The following is a 20,923-nucleotide window of genomic DNA, read 5'->3' on the forward strand; positions in this document are numbered from 1 at the left end:
TGATGATGGTGCGGTTCTACCCATGTTGGCCCATGGGACGAAATTCTTATCGGGGTAGGGGGCGGTGGTAATTGGGGCAGCCATGTTTAGTGTCGCGAAGCGGATCATGGTGGCTAGGGAGAGTTAGGGAGCGGGGCAACAATCTCATTTTTTGATAATGGAAGTGAAATGGATTATGGTTGTAATTAAGTTTTACCGTGGTTTTTATCCCGATCATCAGGACAGTAATTAGGCCTAATCATCGCAATCGTTTCAGGTAATGGCAATTTGAGTTTCCGCTGATATCTAACAGATGGAACGTTTCACATGAGACTGTGAGGAAATTAAGTTTTTTATATTACCGTGGTGAATCAAAATCCGGACGGTACCAATATCCGGACACTCTAGTTATATTAGTCAATTAGAGTGAAATTAAACGGCAATATGTTTGGATTTTATTCACTCCGTTAATTATTAAAAATGCTTATAACTTTACATTTATTTTTAATCTAGTAACCATCGTCAAATAATTAATAAAAATAAAAACAAATAATTTGTTCGTGTTGAACGTCACACAGTGGCCCAAAGCTGGCCAAAAGTCAAAAAAATTAAGTTTACAAATTCGTTCTCGAATATTTTTTCTTGATTTCTTCAGTATTGAATAACAATTCCCCAAAGTTTCAGATTGATCGGTGTATATTTCGATTTTTCACAGCACGTGTCCTGGAGAGGTGTCAGCTGAAATTGAATCTTTTGAATTTTTCGAATTTCGTGAAGGTTGTTCTATAGCAATTGCAGTTTCTGTACTAAATCATGACCAAACCTTTCTCAACCGGTCTCATTCGAAAGAATATAGCTTAATCTTTGTTTTGGGGATATTTCAAACCATATTTGACATGTTTACCATTTGAGAACGTCAAGAAGTGTATAACATAGAGTTTCTTCAAAAATAAGACATTTTTTCAAAGGTAGTGCAAGATATCTGGGAAACGCTCTAAAATGATCATTTACCCATTTGATCATTTGATCAATGTGTGGCAAATATTCCATAATATTCGATGTACTATGGCTTCACTTGCGCTTTTTTGCGCCAAGATAAGAAAAAATATTTTTTGTTAAAATACGAATCAGCCCATTAGACAGACCATCATACTTGATATAAATATAGCATTTTTTACCGTTATAAGCTCCCAAATAGATTCAAAAACCACCTCGAGCTTGCCCACGATATTTAACTTCAAATTTGCATTAAAATAATGACGTTTCATTTGATTTTGATCTGGATACGGATTTAATTGATTGAATTACAAAAATGTGCTATTTTAAACAAATTCTGTCAAATGTACCGGAAATATCGATTTTCTGTTTCAGCGACTATTTCTATCAAATTACCTCTGAAAATCATGTTTTGTCAAATAATTACCATTTTTGAACGTTTTGAGTGAGAATTATACTTTTGGCCAGCATTTGTATGGGATACGGAAACTGTGCGTCATTTCGCCGCGGTCTGACTCCAACTCAAGTTTTTACGATCGATGACCGCGTGAACATCGTTTGATTGAAAGAAAAGTTTGTGAACTATATTTTATAGCAAGTTTTAACCAGAAGTGATAAAGAAAAGATACTTCAAAAGTTTGGTGACTCCTTTGTGTGTGAATAAGTTAGAAATACAAATTTATCGGTGCTTCTAGAGACTGTCCGGGATTACGAGCCAGTGTTTTAAGATCCGGACATCTTCTAAAAGACCCTGGTTTAATAAGTGTAAATGAGTTTTGTGCAATGAAAAATAAGAGAAAACTTAAAAAATAGCTATTTGTAGCTTTAAAAGCTACAAAAAGCTTTAAAATTTAACTCGATGTGAAATAAATAGTGTTAACTTTCATAATAACAGTTCGAGCCGCAACGATTGCAGTTCAAGCCACACGCTCCTCGGCTCAAGTAATCAAACCACTAATATTACAAACGTGCTATTCTTTTTGACATTATAAGGCAAACGCAGACATCAAGCTTTTTAAATATCTATATTTTATTGTGTATTGATTTGATGTTCATTAAAATTAAACGAATATTATGTGCTATTACCGTGCTGCATCAATACTCGGACGCTTAAGTCGACAGAAATGCTCAAACTTAGATTTAGGTATGTTTGGTTAAAATATTCTTGAAGTGCTATTATTGAACATGTTTTTACACTTCAGATCTTCATGAAAGTGACCAAATTTTCGATATTATTCATGATTTTTACAAGTAAATCAACGAAATATTGGAGCGTGTCTTGTCTTTAAATCCGGACACCTGATCAAATGATGTTTTTAAATCCGGACACTTTTGGATCAAAATCCGGACACCTGTGTTTTTATTTGATAGTTTTGCATATATTTTCAAGAAAATCATACAAACTCGTCGAAATAATATTTTTTAGTCAATTGGGCGTATATTTTTCCCTATAATGTCACAGAGAACAACATGTAACTAATATTAGTGGTTTCATTACCTGAACTGCAGCGAGTGTGGCTTGAACTCGTGAACGTGTGGCTGGAATCTCAGATATACACAATTAATCTTACAGTACACCATTTTCTTATAACTCACAACACTTTATATGTGTATATTTCAAGTCTTCTCTTGTTTTATATATCCAAAAAATCATTCACACTAGTAAAAAGTAGTTCTTCCACACGATGTCCGGGTTTCAAAACACTGACCCATAATCCCGGACAGTCTCTTTATAGTCCTTTAAATACACATTTGCTTCATAATCCACAACAGCTTTGTTGCGAAACATTGAAAATATGTTTCTGTTTTAAATTGTGTTCAAAACACTCCACTACACTAGTTCACACACTCTTTCTTCAACCTTTGGTTTGGGTTGTGCGTTCAAAGATCGTTAATCTTCAATTAACATTTACCACGACGAAATGACGTCCGACAGCAACGATTAAGATGTTGTTATTTTTATTAATTATTTGGCAATGTTAACTAGATTGAAAATTATAGTATAATAATCTTCAATGTTTAAAGTATAGACTATGAAAAAATCCCAAACATAAAAACATTCTAAATATGCATAAATTAATCAATATTATCTAAGTGTCCGGATATTGGTACCGTCTGGATTTTGATTCACCACGGTACACAGATGTCCGGATTTTGATTCATAAGTGTCCGGATTTAAAGACATCGTTTGCATCAGTTGTCCGGATTTATGGACAAGACATGCTCAAGTATTTGAATGGTTTTCATGTTAAAATGGCGCGGTAAATGGCTGGGCATGGCGTACCATTGGTACCTCGCGTACCTGCAGGAATAAAATAGACCCCTTTGTGCGGTCCTTAGCCTCTTGCCCAGCAACTCCTATCCCTACCTCCTCGTGGTACTGGCCGGGGTACGAGTAACCTTGGGGAAGATCGGGTAACCAACCCCCGGTGGGAACTTTGGTCGTATGCTGACAGGGAAGGGGGGGTTTGCTTTTGCAAACCTGGAGCGTCTGTACTCCACGTTAGGAGCGGCTCACAACAGCGTCTATTCCCCATGTCAGGGGCGGCTGATCATCGTCCGAGTGCCAGAGAAGGACTCTAAGCTAAACTGCGCACTATGGCCCTCCGAACATTTAGGGGGAATGGTCCTCCGGAAATCTAGGGGGTTGGTGTCAGGCCCTGCAAGCCAACCGTAAAAACACATCAGCACAGGAACGTCAACGAGAGAATACGGACCGGAACAATCGGCAAAGACCACAGCGAGGAAAATGAACTAGCGATTGGAAACTCGGTACGTGGAACTGCAAATCTCTCAACTTCATTGGAAGTACTCGCATACTCTCCGATGTACTGAAGATCCGCGGTTTCGACATCTTAGCGCTGCAGGAGGTGTGCTGGACAGGAGCATTGGTGCGAACGTTTAGAGGTAATCATACCATCTACCAGAACTGCGGCAACACACGCGAGCTGGGAACAGCTTTCATAGTGATGGGTGATATGCAAAGGCGCGTGATCGGGTGGTGGCCGATCAATGAACGAATGTGCAAGTTAAGAATCAAAGGTCGATTCTTTAACTTCAGCATAATCAACGTGCATAGCCCACACTCCGGAAGCACTGATGATGACAAGGACGCATTTTACGCGCAGCTCAACGACGTCAAGATCATCATAGGAGATTTGAACGCTCAGGTTGGCCAGGAGGAGGAGTTCAGACCGACGATTGGAAAGCTCAGCGCCCACCGGCTGACGAACGAGAACGGCCTACGACTGATAGATTTTGCTGCCTCCAAGAACATGGCCATTCGTAGCACCTATTTCCAGCACAGCCTCCCGTATCGGTACACCTGGAGATCACCTCAGCAGACAGAATCGCAAATCGACCACGTTTTGATCGATGGACGGCACTTCTCCGACATAACCGACGTCAGAACCTATCGTGGCGCCAGCATTGACTCCGACCACTACCTGGTGATGGTGAAACTGCGCCCAAAACTATCCGTCATCAACAATGTACGGTACCGACGCCCGCCCCGGTACAATCTCGAGCCACTGAAACAACCGGATGTCGCCAATGCGTACGCGCAGCATGTTGAGGCAGCGTTGCCGGATGAGGGCGAGCTCGATAGGGCCCCTCTTGAGGACTGCTGGAGAGCAGCCATTAACGACGCTGCCGAAAGCGTTTTCGGATATGTGGAACGGAGCTCAAGAAATGATTGGTTCGACGAGGAGTGCCAGGAGGTTTTAGAGGAGAAGAATGCAGCGCGGGCTGCAATGCTGCAGCATGGTACGCGGCAAATCGTGGAACGATACAGACTGAAGCGGAAACACCAAATCCGCCTATTCCGGGACAAAAAGCGCCGCCTGGAAGAGGTGGAATGCCAAGAGATGGAGTTGCTGTACCGTTCTCAAGAAACGCGGAAGTTCTATCAGAAGCTCAACACATCCCGCAAAGGCTTCGTGCCGCGAGCTGAGATGTGCCGGGATAAGGATGGGAGCATCTTGACGGACGGACGCGAGGTGATCGAAAGGTGGAAGCAGCACTACGATGAACACCTGAATGGCGCAGAGAAATCAACCAGCTCCCGCGATGGGGGAAGTTAAGGATGCCATTCAACAGCTCAAGAACAACAAAGCCGCTGGCAAGGATGGTATCGGAGCCGAACTCATCAAGATGGGCCCGGACAGGTTGGCCGCTTGTCTGCATCGGCTGATAGTCAGAATCTGGGAAACGGAACAGCTACCGGAGGAGTGGAAGCAAGGCGTTATATGCCCTATCTACAAAAAGGGCGAGTGTGAAAATTATCGTGCAATCACCATCCTAAACGCCGCCTATAAAGTGCTATCCCAGATTCTCTTCCGTCGTCTACCACCTATAGCAAACGAGTTCGTGGGAAGTTATCAAGCAGGTTTCATCGACGGCTACTCGACAACGGACCAGATTTTTTCCGCGGCAAATCCTCCAGAAATGCCGTGAGTACCAGGTCCCTACGCACCATTTGTTCATCGATTTCAAGGCGGCATACGATAGTATCGACCGCATAGAGCTATGGAAAATCATGGACGAGAACAGCTTTCCAGGGAAGCTCACAAGATTAATCAGAGCAACGATGGACGGTGTGCAAAACTGCGTGAAGATCTCGGGCGAACACTCCAGTTCGTTCGAGTCTCGACGGGGACTACGACAGGGCGACGGACTTTCGTGCCTGTTGTTCAATATTGCGCTTGAAGCTGTCATGCGGAGAGCCGGACTTAACAGTCGAGGCACGATTTTCACGAGATCCGGACAATTTGTTTGTTTCGCGGACGACATGGATATTATTGGGAGAAAATTTGAAACGGTGGCAGATTTGTTCACCCGCCTGAAACGCGAAGCAACAAGAGTCGGGCTAATGGTGAATGCGTCGAAAACAAAGTACATGCTGGTTGGCGGAATTGAGCGCGACAGGGCCCGCCTAGGAAGCAGTGTTACGATAGACGGGGATACCTTCGAGGTGGTGGACGAGTTCGTCTACCTGGGATCCTTGTTGACGGCTGACAACAATGTTAGTCGGGAAATACGAAGGCACATCATCAGCGGAAGTCGTGCCTACTATGGGCTCCAGAAGAAACTGCGGTCAAGAAAGATTCGCCCCCGCACCAAATGCACGATGTACAAAACGCTCATAAGACCGGTAGTCCTCTATGGGCATGAGGCGTGGACTATGCTCGAGGAGGACTTGCAAGCTCTTGGGGTTTTCGAACGCCGAGTGCTAAGGACGATCTTCGGTGGCGTGCAGGAGAACGGCGTGTGGCGGCGAAGGATGAACCACGAGCTCGCTCAACTCTACGGCGAACCCAGTATCGTGAAGGTAGCTAAAGCTGGAAGGATACGCTGGGCAGGGCATGTTGCAAGAATGCCGGACAACAACCCTCTAAAGATGGTGTTCGCCACGAATCCGGTCGGAACAAGAAGGCGTGGGGCGCAGCGAGCTAGGTTGATTGACCAGGTACACCAGGACCTGGAGAGCGTGGGTCACAGTCGAGGATGGAGAGAAGCGGCCATGAACCGAAGGAATTGGCGAAATATTGTTGGCGAGGCTTTATCAAGATAATTGATGTAAAGCCAAATAAGTAAGTAAGTAAGTCATGTTAAAATCATGGTTTTTACGTAAAAGCTCATCAGTAGCGTGAAATCTTGAGTGAAACATGGTTTGAAACAATATTACATTAGAGGTATTCTAAAACAACACCTTGATATTAGCATTTGAACATTTGTGTCGACTTAAGCGTCCGGGTATTGATGCACCACGGTACATGTTTTTCTGATCCAAACAGAATTTTTATGGGTAACGTTAACAAAATTTAATGTTCGCAGAAAAAGCCTGAAATTAGGACCCAGTTTTTTGGAAGACCCATAAGGCGTCTTTCCACAATTTTTAGTCTATATTTTTTAGCAAATACACCAGCAGTTCAATATGGAATTCTTCCAGGGGTTGTACCAGGAATTCATCCAGGTAATAGGATTCTTTTTAAAGTTCTTCCAGAGATTCATCAGAAGTTATTGTAAGGATTGAACCGGGAGTTTCATCAAAGATTCCACCAGGAACTCAAAATTTCCTCCAGGAATTCCATCAGAAGTACTTCTAAAGATTCAATCATGAGTTCCACGAAGGATTACATCAGTGTTCCATCAAGGTTTCCATAGGAGTTCTCTAGGAATTCCATAGGAAGTTCCTCTATGGATTTCATCATGAGTTCTTCCGAGAATTTCATCAGATGTTCTTCTAGAGATTCCACCTGGAACTTCTCTAGAAGTTCCTTCTGAGATTTCACCTGGAAATTCACATCAGGAGTTCTTCGAGGAATTTAATCAGGATTTTTTCTAGGGATATCATAAAAAGTTCCTCTAGGGATCCTATCAGGAGTTCCAACAGGAATCTTATCAGGAATTCTCGCAGGAATTTCATCAGGACTTTCTAAAGGGATTTTATCTGGAGCTCTTCAAGTCTTCCATCCTTCAATAATATCTATAGGAATTCCTCCAAGGATCCCATCAGGAGTTCCGCCAGGGATTCCATCAGGAGTTCCTTTAGGGATTCTATCGAGAGTAAATTCAAGGCTTCCATCAGAGTTCTTCTGGAGACTTCATCAGGAGTTCATCCAGAGATTGCATCAATAGTTTCTTCAGAGATTTCACCTGTAATCCTTCCAGAGATGCTTCAGAGATTCTACGTGGAACTCCTCCAAGAATAACATCACAAGTTCTTCTAGGGATTACATCAGAAGTTCATCTGGGGATTACAACAGGAATTCTTTTAGGAATTTCATCAGAAGTTCCTTCAAGACTTTTATTAGAAGCTCCTCTAGATATTCCCTCAAAGATTCTATCAAAAGTTTCTATAGGAATTCTATCAGGAGTTCCTTCAGAGATTCCACCTGGAATTCCTACAGTTTCTCTAGGGATCTCGTCAGGAGATTCCATTAGGAGTTCCTGCAGGGATTGCATCAGAAGTTTTTCTACGGATTACTGCAGGAATTCCTCTAGGGATTCCATTAGAAATCGTTCTAAGAGTGTTATCAGGAGTTTCTCCAATGATTTTATCAAGACTCCCTTCAAGAATATCAAAAGTTTCTGTAGGAATTCCTTTAGGAGTTCCTTAAGAGATTCTACGTGGAATTCATACAGGTATTCTATCAAGAGTTTTTCTAGGGATTCCATCAGAAATTCCACCAGAGATTACATCAGAAGTTCTTCCAAGGATTCCATTAGAAGTTTCTCTAGGGATTTCATCAGAAGTCTTGGTTCTATATATTCCATTGAAGTTTTCCCACAATTTTTAGTCTATTTCTTCGGCAAATACACCAACAGTACTGCCGGTGATCCCATCAAAAGTTCAATACGGAATTTATTCAGGTAATGGGATTATTTTTAAAGGCGAGTTTCCATCAGAAGTTATTGTAAGGATTACACCATGAGTTTCATCAGAAATTCTACCAGCAACTCAAAATTTCCTCCAGGAATTCCATCAGGAGTATTTCTAAAGATTCAATCATGAGTTCCACGAAGGATTACATCAAGAGTTCCATCAGGGTTCCCATTAGGAGTTTCTCTAGGGATCCCATCAGAAGTACCTCTATGGATTCCATCGGAAATTTCTCTAGGCGTTCCATCAGGAGTTTCTCCAGGGATTCCATTAGAAGTTCCTTCAGGAATTCCACCTGGAACTTCTCTAGGAATTTCATGAGAAATATCTTCAGGGATTCCAACAGGAGTTCCTTCAGAGATTTCACCCTGAATTCCTCCAGGGTTTCCATCAGCAATTCCTCCATGGATTCCAACAGGAGATCCTATAGGAATTCTATCAGGAGTATCTTAAGGGCTTCCATTCAAGTCCTTCTGAGGATTTCATCGGGAATTCCTCTAGGGATTCTTTCAAAAGTTCCTTCTGAGATTTCACCTGGAATTCCACAAGAGTTTCTATCAGAAGTTCCTCGAGGTATGTCATCAGATTTTCTTCTAAGGATATCAGAAGGAGTTCCTTTAGGGATTCTATCAGGAGTTCCATCAGGAATCTTGTCAGGAATTCCTCCAGGGATTTCATCAGGAGTTCCTATAGCGATTGCATCAAGAGTACTTTCAGGACTTCCATTTGAGTTCTTCTTGGGATTTCATCAGGAGTTCTTCTAGGGATTGCATCAATAGTTCCTTCAGATATTTCACCTGCAATTCTTCCATAGATTCTATCAAAAATTCCTTCAGAGTTTATCTCAGGAGTTTATCCCAGGAGTTCGATATCATTAGAAGTTCCTCTATGGATTCTATCAGAAGTTGCATCAGGAATTCGAGAGATTCCATCGGAAGTTTTGCTAGGAATTCCATCATCAGTTCTTTTGGGGATTTCATCAGATGATCTTCTAGGGATTCCATCAGGTGTTTCTTCAGAGATTCCACCTGGAACTTCTCTAGAAATACCATCAGGAGTTCCTCTAACAATTCAATGAGAAGTTTCTCCTGGAATTCCACCAGTAGTTCCTTCAAGGATTCCATCAGGAGTTCCTATAGGTATTCTATCAGAAGTATCTTTAGGGCTTCAGTCAGAATTCTTCTGGGGATTTCATCAGGAGTTCCTCTAGGGATTCCATCAAAAGTTCCCTCTGAGATTTCACCTTTAACTCCGCAAAGAATCTCTTGAATGCCATCAGGAATCTTAACAGGAATTCCTCCAGGGATTCCATCACAAGTTCTTCTAGGGATTACATCAGGAATTCTTTTAGAGATTTCATCAGGAGTTCCTTGAAGGATTTAATTCGAAGTTCCTTTCGATATTCCACCTAGAATTCCTCCAGGGATTCTATCAAACGTTTCAGTAGGAATTCCATTAGGAGTTCCTTTAGGGATTCCACTTGGGATTCCTACCGTTTCTCTAGAGATTCCATCAGGAGTTCCTTTATAGATTGCACCTGGAATTTCTCTAGAGATTATATCAGGGATTCCTCAAGAACTACAACCAGGATTTCTTCTTGGAATTTTATAAGGAATTCCGCTAGGCATACTATAAGGAATTCCTCCAAGGATTACAACAGGAGTTCCTTCAGAGATTCCATTAGGAGTTCCTCCAGGAATTGCATCAGAAGTTTTGCTACGGATTACTGCAGAAGTTCCTTTAGGGATTCCATTAGAAGTCCTTCTAGTGATTTTATCAAGAGTTCTTTCAATGATTTCATCAGGAATTCCTTCAAGAATATCAAAAGTTTCTGTAGGAATTCCGTTAGTATTTCTTTCAGATATTCTACCTGGTATTCCTACAGGAATTCTAAGTTTCTCTAGGGATTCCATCAGAAATTCCACCAGAAATTACATCAGAAGTTCATCCAAAGTTTCCATCAGAAGTTTCTCTAGGGTTTTCTTTTGAAATTCTTCTAAGATTTCATTACAAAATTCTCCTGAGACTCCATCATGAACACCTTCTTGGATTCCATCAGAAGTCCTGTCAGGGATTCTATCAGAAATTCTTCTCAAAGTTCCTTCAGGAATTCCTCTTGGGTGATTCTAAGTTCCATCAGGTTATTTTCTACGGATTCCTTCTGGAAATTATTAAAGGATTCTATTAGAATTTTCTTCCAGGGGTTTTTCTTGGATATTGTTCAAGGGATTCCTCCAGAAATTCTTCAAGTCAGTCCTTCTCCTTCCGGAACTAATCAAGGAGTGCATCCTTAAATTCTTCAAGGAATTAATATCTCCAAGGAACCTCAAAGGTTGTTAGGAATTTCTCCTGGGATTCTAACAGAAATTTCTCATAAGGATTTTATCACCAGATTTACTCAAGAGATTTTCATAAGATCCAGAAGAGATCACCAGAATTACTCAAGAGATTCCTCCATGAGAAGTTCTTCCTGGGATTCAAAAAAGGTATTCCTTCAGGGAGATTCCAGGCTCTGAGAATTCCTTCGAAAATTTCACCAGAATTTCCTCTAAGGATTCCAACTAAAATTCTCTAAGGATTCCAACTTAAAATCCTCTAGGGTAATTCCCAAAGTAGACGAATTCATCTCCCTGGGGGCGATTTTCAAGTCCAAGGGGGCGAAAATTTGTAAAATGGAATTTGGGGGGCGAAAAAAACTAGAAAGGGGGCCAAAGTGCGAGAAACTGAAAGCAACGATACTTAACAGAGTAGAAGACACCCAAGTCAATAGAGGATTATGCTTTTAACTTTTTCCCTATACATATTTGTTTGTACCTCTTTCCATGCTCATTTCTTCTTCTTTCTGGCATTACGTCCCCACTGGGACAGAGCCTGCTTCTCAGATTAGTGTTCCTATGAGCACTTCCACAGTTATTAACTGAGAGCTTACTGTGCCAATGACCATTTTTGCATGTGTATATCGTGTGGCAGGTACGAAGATACTCTATGCCCTGCGAAGTCGAGAAAATTTCCAACCCGAAAAGATCCTCTACCGGTGGGATTCGAACCCACGACCCTCAGCTTGGTCTTGCTGAATAGCTGCGCGTTTACCGCTACGGCTATCTGGGCCCCTCAACAAGTGCTCATTTATAATCACGATAAACAAAACTTCGAAAATATTGTCAAAAACAAAATACAGTACTGGACAGAATAAAGTACGCATTGGCCGTTTTTCCATACAAAATGGTCAAGTTTGGAGATCTGAATCTCAGCTTTTAGTGGTCCGATTGATCTGAAATTTTCACCACAGCCTAGATATAACATAGATTTTATTCAATTAAAATATCACTGCATTTGAAACACAATCTTTTAAATTATTGAAAATCTCTCAATTTGCAAAAAATTGCAAAATTTTATTTTGAAAATATTTTGAAAACAATCAGTTTTACCGAAAAATGATGTTCTGCAAACTTGTGTGTCTTATAAAATTGTACATTTTTGCAGAAGGACATATTGCTCTAAATATTTTCATTTAAAAATTATTTTTACTTTAAAATTTTGTCATTTTTCTCGAAATTTGAGATTTGCGATAACTTAAAAGTTCGTTAATGAAAAACTATGAATTTCCATCCTAGCAAATTTGAGGTAACTTTCAAGCTGCGGTGAAAATTTCAGGTCAATCGGACACCTAGAACCGATATATGAGACTATAAACTTGATCATTTTGTATGGAAAAACGGCCAATGCGTACTTTATTCTGTCCAGTACTGTATGTTTGATAAGAATTCGGTTTTTATTGTTAGGTTTTACGTTATTCATTTGTAGTCACAGATACTAATGAAATTGTTTAAAGTGATTATCAGAAACTTTTTTAAATTGGTTCGAAAATATAAAAGAAATAATTTTATCTATGTTCTATTTATAAAAGAACGTTAGATTTGGACAGCTTATTTTACGATATTTGATAGCCGGGTCTATAAAGGCAAAGTTTTCAATACAACTGGTTTCGATATTTTGTTACGATCATTTTATTCATTACTTATAGTACACACTATTTTATGAACTAATTTCAGAAACCAGCCAATATTAAGTGCCAACATTGAAGCCATCAATTACAAAAGACGTAAATTATGTAACTAAGAAACAGGTTTGAAGAAATATCGGATTTAAACCTTGAAAGCTACAGAAATCAATCTGGATTTTTTCAACAAAAAAACCTTTTTAAATTACGTTGGAGTGAGAAAGGTACAAACAGCTTTCAGAATTTTCCTATTTTTTATAAAGGTTTGGACATTTTGAAGTCGTCCAAAATTTATTATTCGATATTCGTTATCTCGATGGTGAGTTGAAGAACCATAATAAAAGTTGGTTCTCATGACTTACTCGATGGTTTCTTGGTTTCGCAGTTTCTCTGATTTTATGTCCTGTAAGTCGGAGGTAACTCAATGGTCCCTCTACCGGCAGCTTCACTTTTTACCGCTAAAAACATATTCAAATCGCGATAACTTTTTTGTTTCCCGATATTTTTGCACAATTTTTTCACAAGATCTTAAATAAACACTTCTAGTTTAAGAATCCGTGTCGATATTAATCATTGGTGATCTAGTTTTTAAGATATTCCGATGTTCCTTGGGGGACCGACTTTCTCCGTATAAAATGTTTTTGGCGGCCATTTTGTTTTTGGTCAATTTATCAAAAAAAAAAAAATGTGTATTATATAATGCCAGGTAATAAAGAGCTGCTCTGAAAAAAACATACAAATCGGTTCAGTTTTCTTGGAGAAATCTGAAAATTACGATATGAGGTTTTTTAGAGTTTTCAAAATCTTTATTTGTCCAGCGTGGTACCAGAAACATAAATGCACATTACTCAAAGACAGCTGCACCAAATAGCTTAATTTTTTCACAACAAACTCGTTTTAATGTATCATACCGAGGAGTGAATATTCTAATACGATAAAAATTATGTAGCCTGAGAAACTAACGTGGGTTATAGTTAACGCGTCGGTCCCCCAAGGAATTCCGGAATATCTCCGGATTCAGATGACCAATGATCAATTCCGACACAGATTCTAAAACTAAAAGAGTTTTTTGAGAAATGAAGCTGCCGGTAGAGGTGTTAATATCGAGATATGGAGAGTTGACTGTAATTCAACAGAAAACCACGGTTAAAACCAAATTAAAAATTTCAAACCCATATCAGGGGGCGATTTCCAAAATATGTTGGCCTCAAGGCGGCGAAAGTTAAAAAAGTTTGGGATACAGTGCTCTAGGGATTCCTTCACCAGAGGTTCCTCCTGGTGCATCTGAATTCAAATACTGGAAATAATTAACGTATGAACTCCTTTAGAAATCCTCGGTTGACTTTCGGGTAGATTCTTTAAGTAATTGTTGCAATAATGATAGGTTGAATGCCTCGTAGGGTCCCTACAGGGATACAAAGAAGAATCTTCGAAAACACTGAAAGAATTTATAAAACAATTTAAGGAAGATTCCCCTGAGAATAACCTGCGGCAATCTCTCAAAAAATTGCAAGCAGCATCTCTAAAGGAATTCCTGGTGAAATCATACGTAGGAAGCTTTTTGAATTCTTCTGCAGTGGAACCTTCGAGGGCTTCCTGGTGGAATCCTGGAGGATTTTTTGATGAATAACTGGAGAAATTCTGGGTGGAATCACTGTTAAAGTTCTTGGAGTAAAACTCTGCAAGTATTAGGAAGAAATTTTTAAATGAATTTCGAGCAAAAATCGTATAAGAATCTCTGAAGCAATCCCTGGAAAATATTTGGATATATCGCTGAGGGATTTTTTGGAGATATTCCAAGCGGAATCATTAGAAGAATCACTGGAAGATTTTTGGTAGGAGCAATTACTGGTGGAATTTTTATGCAATTCCTGTACTAATTTCTTGGGAGAAATAACATTGAACAATCTCTTAAAGAATTTCTAGAGGAATTCCTGGTGGAATCACAGAAAAAGAATTCTCACAGAATTTAGAAATACCTGAAGTTTCACTGGAGGAATTTATAAATAAATCTTAAAACTTCAAAGTAGAATTACTAGAGGAAACCACTAAAGATTCTGGATTGAATCTTTGAAAAATTTACCATAGCCTTTCACATATCTATGAATATTCAGACTGATATCCGACAGAAACCTCTCATATTTTTTTAAAGTTTTGCCTTCGTGCAAAATAAAACTGGAATTCCTCATCAATATCCTTAAATATGGAAAGTTCTTCCTCATTACTACAAATGCCCAAAAATCGTTAAAATATTCCTCCCCACTGCAACAGAATTCGAAAAGAATAACAATCACATATTCACTAGATTTGCCAAGATCATTCGAAACATGCAAAGAAATATAGTATTGCTGCAACAAAGTATGACAGTGGGTCGAACGGTTGCAACAACATGAATCGGTTTGACTAGCTTAGGGCGAAGTCAATGTTGGTCAAACCGATTGAGCATCTGTGGGCTGCATTACAAAAATTCGCGCGACGACCGAAAGGTTAAAAAAATCTAGAAGTCCTTGGAATAGTTAAACTGAAATTGTTGGCAATGTTTTTAGAGAATACCGTTGACAATTTAAATAGCTGCTGTGATTTCGTTTTATTTAATTGATGAAAGCGTTACATTTTGTAATGCTCGAGTAATGCTGGCAAAAATTTCTTAAAGAATCGTTGAAACCAGTCAAAATCTTACATTTCTTATTTCAACAGGGTTAATTAAGGCCATTCCCAGTTTGACACTTTGCAAATGCGTGATTATTATTCTAGTAGATTGTATTTTTTAAAACGTGTATAGAATTGATTTTGACAATATAATCATTCCATGACTTATAATTGATTAACTTATAATTTATTAACTTGAACTCATAATTAAAGCTTGAACACGCGTTCATCAAAAATTTGAACACTGTTTCCCAACAAAACTAAGACTGGAATAATTCATCAAGATTTTTTGTTAGTTCGACTTGCACCACTCTACCATGCCCATCACGTTGGTGGTAGAACACTAAATCGTTCTACGCTGGACTACGGTTCGGTCTACCATTGGCTGTGTGCGTTCCATTTCCAATTGGATTCCCACGCCATGTACCGCACCTTAGAACGAACGTATCATCGAACCGGCCGGCATTTAAATGATATGCTCCAAAGCGTTTCTGAGTGGTCGGTCGTCGGAGACAGAGCACCAGAGAGATACCTAATAGAAGTGAAATGAGTGATGGAAAAAAATTGTGTAGACGTAAGCAAATAGAGCACGGTTAAAACAAATCTCACGGCGAGGGTGATTTTGTTCTAAATTTACTAACATGCTGATGTCTTTCTTATACAAAAATCAACAAAATGTCTATCTATACAAAATTTTGGACAAACTTAATCCTAAAAAAATTGTATACGACAGAACCAAGGCAACTAGAGTCACCCACCGATGTGTAGTTTGGTATTTGCGTGAGTCAAACAAGAAAATGAGCAAAAGAGGGAGAGTATCAAATTCTCTCCCGAGAGAGTGAGAGCGCTAGAACACAAACACACAGCATTGCACGTGTGTTCGTTGTGCAACCCGCACCAATGTTGTGTGTCGATTGCGTTGCGGTGCAAGATTTAAGCTGGGTGAGGGTGGGATGTGACATGACGCACGCGAGCGGATCTCTCCTGACAGCTGTGCGGTGCAAGAAGATAGCGAACGAGCGAGCGGCGAACGATACGGAGCGATGGCGAGAAGGTCACGGCTGACTGTAATGTGGACTGAAAGGGTTTCCCCGCGACGCGGAGCCGACGAGGGCAAGCGGTGCGATTAAACTCGGAGGGTTATTCGGCGATTAAAGATCTGGTCGCGAAGGTTTTTTGTAAATAGGAAAATCACAACCGATATTATTACAAGAACTATGACATAATATTTCTGATAGAACATTTCTAGCTCAACTCACACAAGCTCTGAATGGTTTGTTACCAGAGGTGTATACATATTATGAGCTGAAAAAAGAACTTCATAAAGAAATACATAGTTCTTTAAATTGAGGTAACCTGATTCGCATCACTCAATAAGGTAAATCAAGGTTATAAATAGCTTTTAAATCCTTTCACTAATGAAAGTTCCTCGTGGAAACAGTGGAGATGCAGCGATACACGTGATACCTATAGCAATTCCTCTTATTCTTCTTATTTTTGGCATTCTGTCCACACTGGGACAGAGCCTGCTTCTCAGCTTAGTGTTCAATGAGCACTTCCACAGTTACTAACTGAGAGCTTTCTTGGCCAAAGTTGCCATTTTCGCATTCATGTGGCAGGTACGATGATAATCTATGCCCAGGGAAGTCAAGGAAATTTCCATTACGAAAAGCTCCTGGACCGACCGGGAATCGAACGCAGACACATTAAGCATGACTTTGCTTTGTAGCCACGGACTCTAACCACTAGGCTAAGGATGGACCCAGATGATATGAGATATCTTTTCAATAAAATGGTTATCATTGCTTCATCTAGTAATAAAAAGCCCGTTTAAAACTCTATTTTGTTGCTCTAAATTTGTTAACAGAACATTAACAAGAAATAGACAAGCTCGTGATTCTTATTTGCTTTGATTCTCACAAAGCAAAGCAAATTTGTGAAGGTATGAAGGTAGAAGCATGCCCAGTGAGGCGTAAACATCGATGATAACAATCGGCACATTATTTCCGATGACCACTAATCAAATGTATTGAAAACATCGGTTCGATGGACATGCTAATTCCAATGCTTAAACCTTCACAAGACTGGTGAAGGGTGAAGTGGTGCAATTTTGGTACCGATAAGGTCACATGAGTGAAATTTTCTGAATTGTTACTATATAAAGTCGAGTCCCCCGAGGCAAGGGTATCAGTTCAGTGAATTCAGTTCTTGGTAGAACGTTAGCAAAAACTTTCAAGTGTAGCAGAATGTTCAAAACATCTGTGGTGGCCATCGCCCTGCTGGGTGCTGCTTTGGCTTACGAGCATCATGGATTCGTCAGTGAAGTGAAACATATCCCGTACAAGTGGTATGGCGGTATGCAGGGAGGAATGGGCGGCGGAATGGGAGGAGGACTGGGTGGTGGAATGGGCGGTGGTATGGGAGGTGGCATGGAGATGGGAGGCGGGATGGGCGGCGGCATGATCGGCGGTGGAATGGTAATTTTTGATTCCTCGATAAATTTTTCAAAGTATCTAATAAGTGAACTACATTTTTAGGGAGGAGGATGGAAGGAAGGTGGTGAAGACTACTACTCGTATCCGAAGTACAAGTTCGAATATGGAGTGAAGGACATCCACACCGGTGATCACAAGAGCCAATGGGAGATGCGCGATGGAGATGTCGTCAAGGGAGAGTACACGCTGGATGAAGCTGATGGATCGAAGCGAATTGTTGAATACTACGCTGATGGAAAGAACGGTTTCGAAGCCAAGGTGAAGAATATCGGCGGAGGTGGAATGGGCGGAGGAATGGGTGGAGGTATGGAAGGAGGTATGGGAGGAGGTATGGGAGGTGGAATGGGAGGTGGATTCGAAGGCGGCTACCACGGAATGGGATACAGCTACAGTAAGCTGAAGAAGTACAACTAATCTTACTAAGACTGATGATCATGTCAAGACTGGAAATCGACGTTGAATAAAGTATTAGCTAGTGCAAAATTTGAACATATGCAGTTTTAATTCCACACGATGTAATTTAATTTTAAGGGCAGAATATCCAGGTAATGTCTTAAAAAAAATTGGAAGAACATGGAAGTAAAATGCCGCATACAGCGGTTGAAATTGTTATGAGCAGCACCGAACGGCCACGCAACAGTTAGTGTCACCAGACGTTTTAATACATTAGGCTACAGATTATGGATTCGTTTTCCTCATCAGGGAGATAATGTTTTATTTCTTGCAATTCTGTTGCATATCAGAATATCTTTTATCAAAAGAATAACCAACATATTTGCCTACTTTTCCTACCAACAAAAACAGTACTTTTATCGTAATTTTCAGTTCTGTTTTAGGAGTTGGCAAATTAACATCTGTGTACTTTAACCGCATTGCTCTAGATTTCATAATTTTTTAGTCAATTAGTTCTATCTAGCGTTGAACGATGCTAATTCGGCACAGATGACGGATTCTGAGTGAACAAAAATATTCATCTTGATAGAAATAACTCAACTTCAATGACAAACTTTTGTAATTGCAAACAATGTTGTATGCAATTTGAATCGAAATTAATGTTTTACAGCTTCATTGAGCAACTTATGTATTATTAAATATAAATAAAAGCATCTTTTGGTCAGAATCAGCGCTGGGAATGATGAAAGCAGAAGGCTTGACCAGCGGATTACATCAGACTTGTAACAGATTTTGTTACTCAGATAGCGCCTTTTTTTCTAACAAAATCTGTTATAATAAGCTAAAACAACTAAAATTTTAACACGATTCCCTCTACACTAAACAAATATGTTATAATTTGTTATAATTTGAACAAGAATGTTACTCATCATATTAGAAATCAAACGAATATATAACTCATTTTGTTATTTTCCATAACAAAATTACAACAAAATTTGTTATAAGCTATTGATCTCAATTTTTTTCTAACAAATTGTTTTAAATTGAAACAAATTTTAAACAGACTTTGTTATTAGATCTGATATTGTTTTAATAATGCTATAATTTCCTCCATCAACTCAATGTGCTTCTAACGAAAATTAAACAAAATTTGTTATTTGTAACAAATCTCGATACAATTAAGCTACAATTTTGATGTAATCCACTGGTCGGGTTTTAGCTATCCATATCAATATTTGCTATGACTTAGCTCTTTTCGGGGTGGCATCCCTGACTACAGGTATTTGAAAGTAGCCTATTTGTGGTGTACAAATTTTCTAAATCTTAAGGCTGTAAATGTGGAAAATAGAACATTTCTTACAGTAACTTAGGGTTGCCCTTAGCAACGGGTGTTTTGCTATTTTCAAGGCAGTTTGCCCACAGCAACGATAGGCGTGAATTTCACTGACTTTCTGACTGTGATTGGTTTTGCTTGGCTACTGTATGTACCGTTTTGTCTCAAATTCCGAACAGACTCATATTCCGAACACTCGGTTTTTGTATGGCGATTTGGTTGAAATGTTTCGCTGAAATATATCACCAAATTAGCTGGAAATGGCAGTCAACTGCAAACCAAATTTAACGTCCTAAAATTTATTTTATACCTCGGGAGTAATGATGATTCTCTAGTTTAAGGTTAGTAAAACTAGCTCAGATGAATTTATTTGCGAAATTAACCATTTGAATACGATTTATTCGTGCTGTTCGGAATTTGAATCAAGGTGTTCGGAATATGAGACAGATTGATCACAGTGTTCGGCATTTGAATCAAAATGTTGTTCCATATGTTTGCGTAAAATCAATACTAAATAGGTTTATATTAACATTTTTATCGGCACACCCAACAGCTAACAGTTAGACTAAGCGAAGAAATATAAATGTTTACAAATATCAGCTAATTTTTGCTAATCAGATGCATTTGAAGTCACTCTCGGCCTTAAGTGTTCGGAATATGAGTCAAAACGGTAGTAAGATTCACCGAAATTTTCGCAATTCTGGTCAGAATGTCGAAATATTGTTTTTTTTTGGTAAAATAAATTTGAACTGTTGTATTGTTCAGAAGTTTTCAAACGAATTACCGTAGCTTTGAAATTAATCTCGGTGTTCAAGTTTCATCTTAATATTTCGATATTTGATATCATTAGGACTGGTGCAGAACTGACACAGGACTGGTAGCGATTGAGTGTCTCAAAAGTAGGAACTGCATGCCTTAAAAATGAGGTCAAATAGGAACCAAAATCATAACAAAAATGTACAAAACTGGAGCCATGGAATAGTTTTGGAAATGCTTCAAAAATTCCGCCAGGAATTTTTCAAGAGGGTCCTCATTGAAATTCTTCAGAAATTTCTTCTGAAGATTCAGAATTTTCTCCAGTAAAAGCTTGGGCCTCTAGGTATTAATCAAGTGATTTTTTCATTTTTGAAGAGGGTTGCCTTTTAGATTTTTGGAATCCTTGAATAATTCAACCAGCATCCCTTATATTTATTTGAATTGTTTCATGATTTTCATTCAAGGTATTTTCAAAAATTTAACTAGCAAATTATTAAGAAGATATCTCCAGAAATTGCTTCAGAGAATTCTTCATAAGTTTTTTTTTATTTTTTTTTTTCATAATTTAATTCAAGACATTTATAATTGAATTTTTCGAAAAACTTTTCCTGACATTCATCCATAAATGTATCTTATGTATTTTCTCCGGGATTACTTGAGTTATCCTACAACATATTTTCGTTCCCATGTCTTCAAAATTTTTCTTGGGTTATCATCAGGATTAACTTCAAACAGTATCGGACATATAAAATACACCAAAGCCGTTTTCCCATACAAAATGGTGATCTTCAGAGAGCTATATCTACGCCGTTTCTCAACCAATTCTTTAATTTTTTTTTCTGCGATGAACTACAAATTTTTTAGGGGGGGTCTCGTAGCCTCGAGGTTACGGTTTCGCTTCGTAAGCGAAAGGTCATGGGTTTGATTCCCAATCCCCC

At 39.2% G+C, this 20,923-nt stretch overlaps 2 protein-coding genes across 8 annotated transcripts in view; one reads left to right on the plus strand and one right to left on the minus strand.

The window, feature by feature from the left end:
- The window catches only part of LOC5565828 (protein alan shepard), a 765,716-nt gene that overhangs the window by 647,776 nt on the left and 97,017 nt on the right, over nt 1-20,923 (minus strand). The window lies entirely within an intron of this gene.
- On the plus strand, nt 17,446-17,981 carry LOC5568740 (adult-specific cuticular protein ACP-20). The gene has a single exon (XM_021842351.1). The coding sequence runs from the start codon at nt 17,654-17,656 to the stop codon at nt 17,915-17,917; it is 264 nt and encodes an 87-aa protein (XP_021698043.1). The 5' UTR covers nt 17,446-17,653; the 3' UTR covers nt 17,918-17,981.

This window comes from Aedes aegypti, chromosome 2 (genome assembly GCF_002204515.2).
Source record: "Aedes aegypti strain LVP_AGWG chromosome 2, AaegL5.0 Primary Assembly, whole genome shotgun sequence".
Taxonomy (NCBI): Eukaryota; Metazoa; Arthropoda; class Insecta; order Diptera; family Culicidae; genus Aedes; species Aedes aegypti.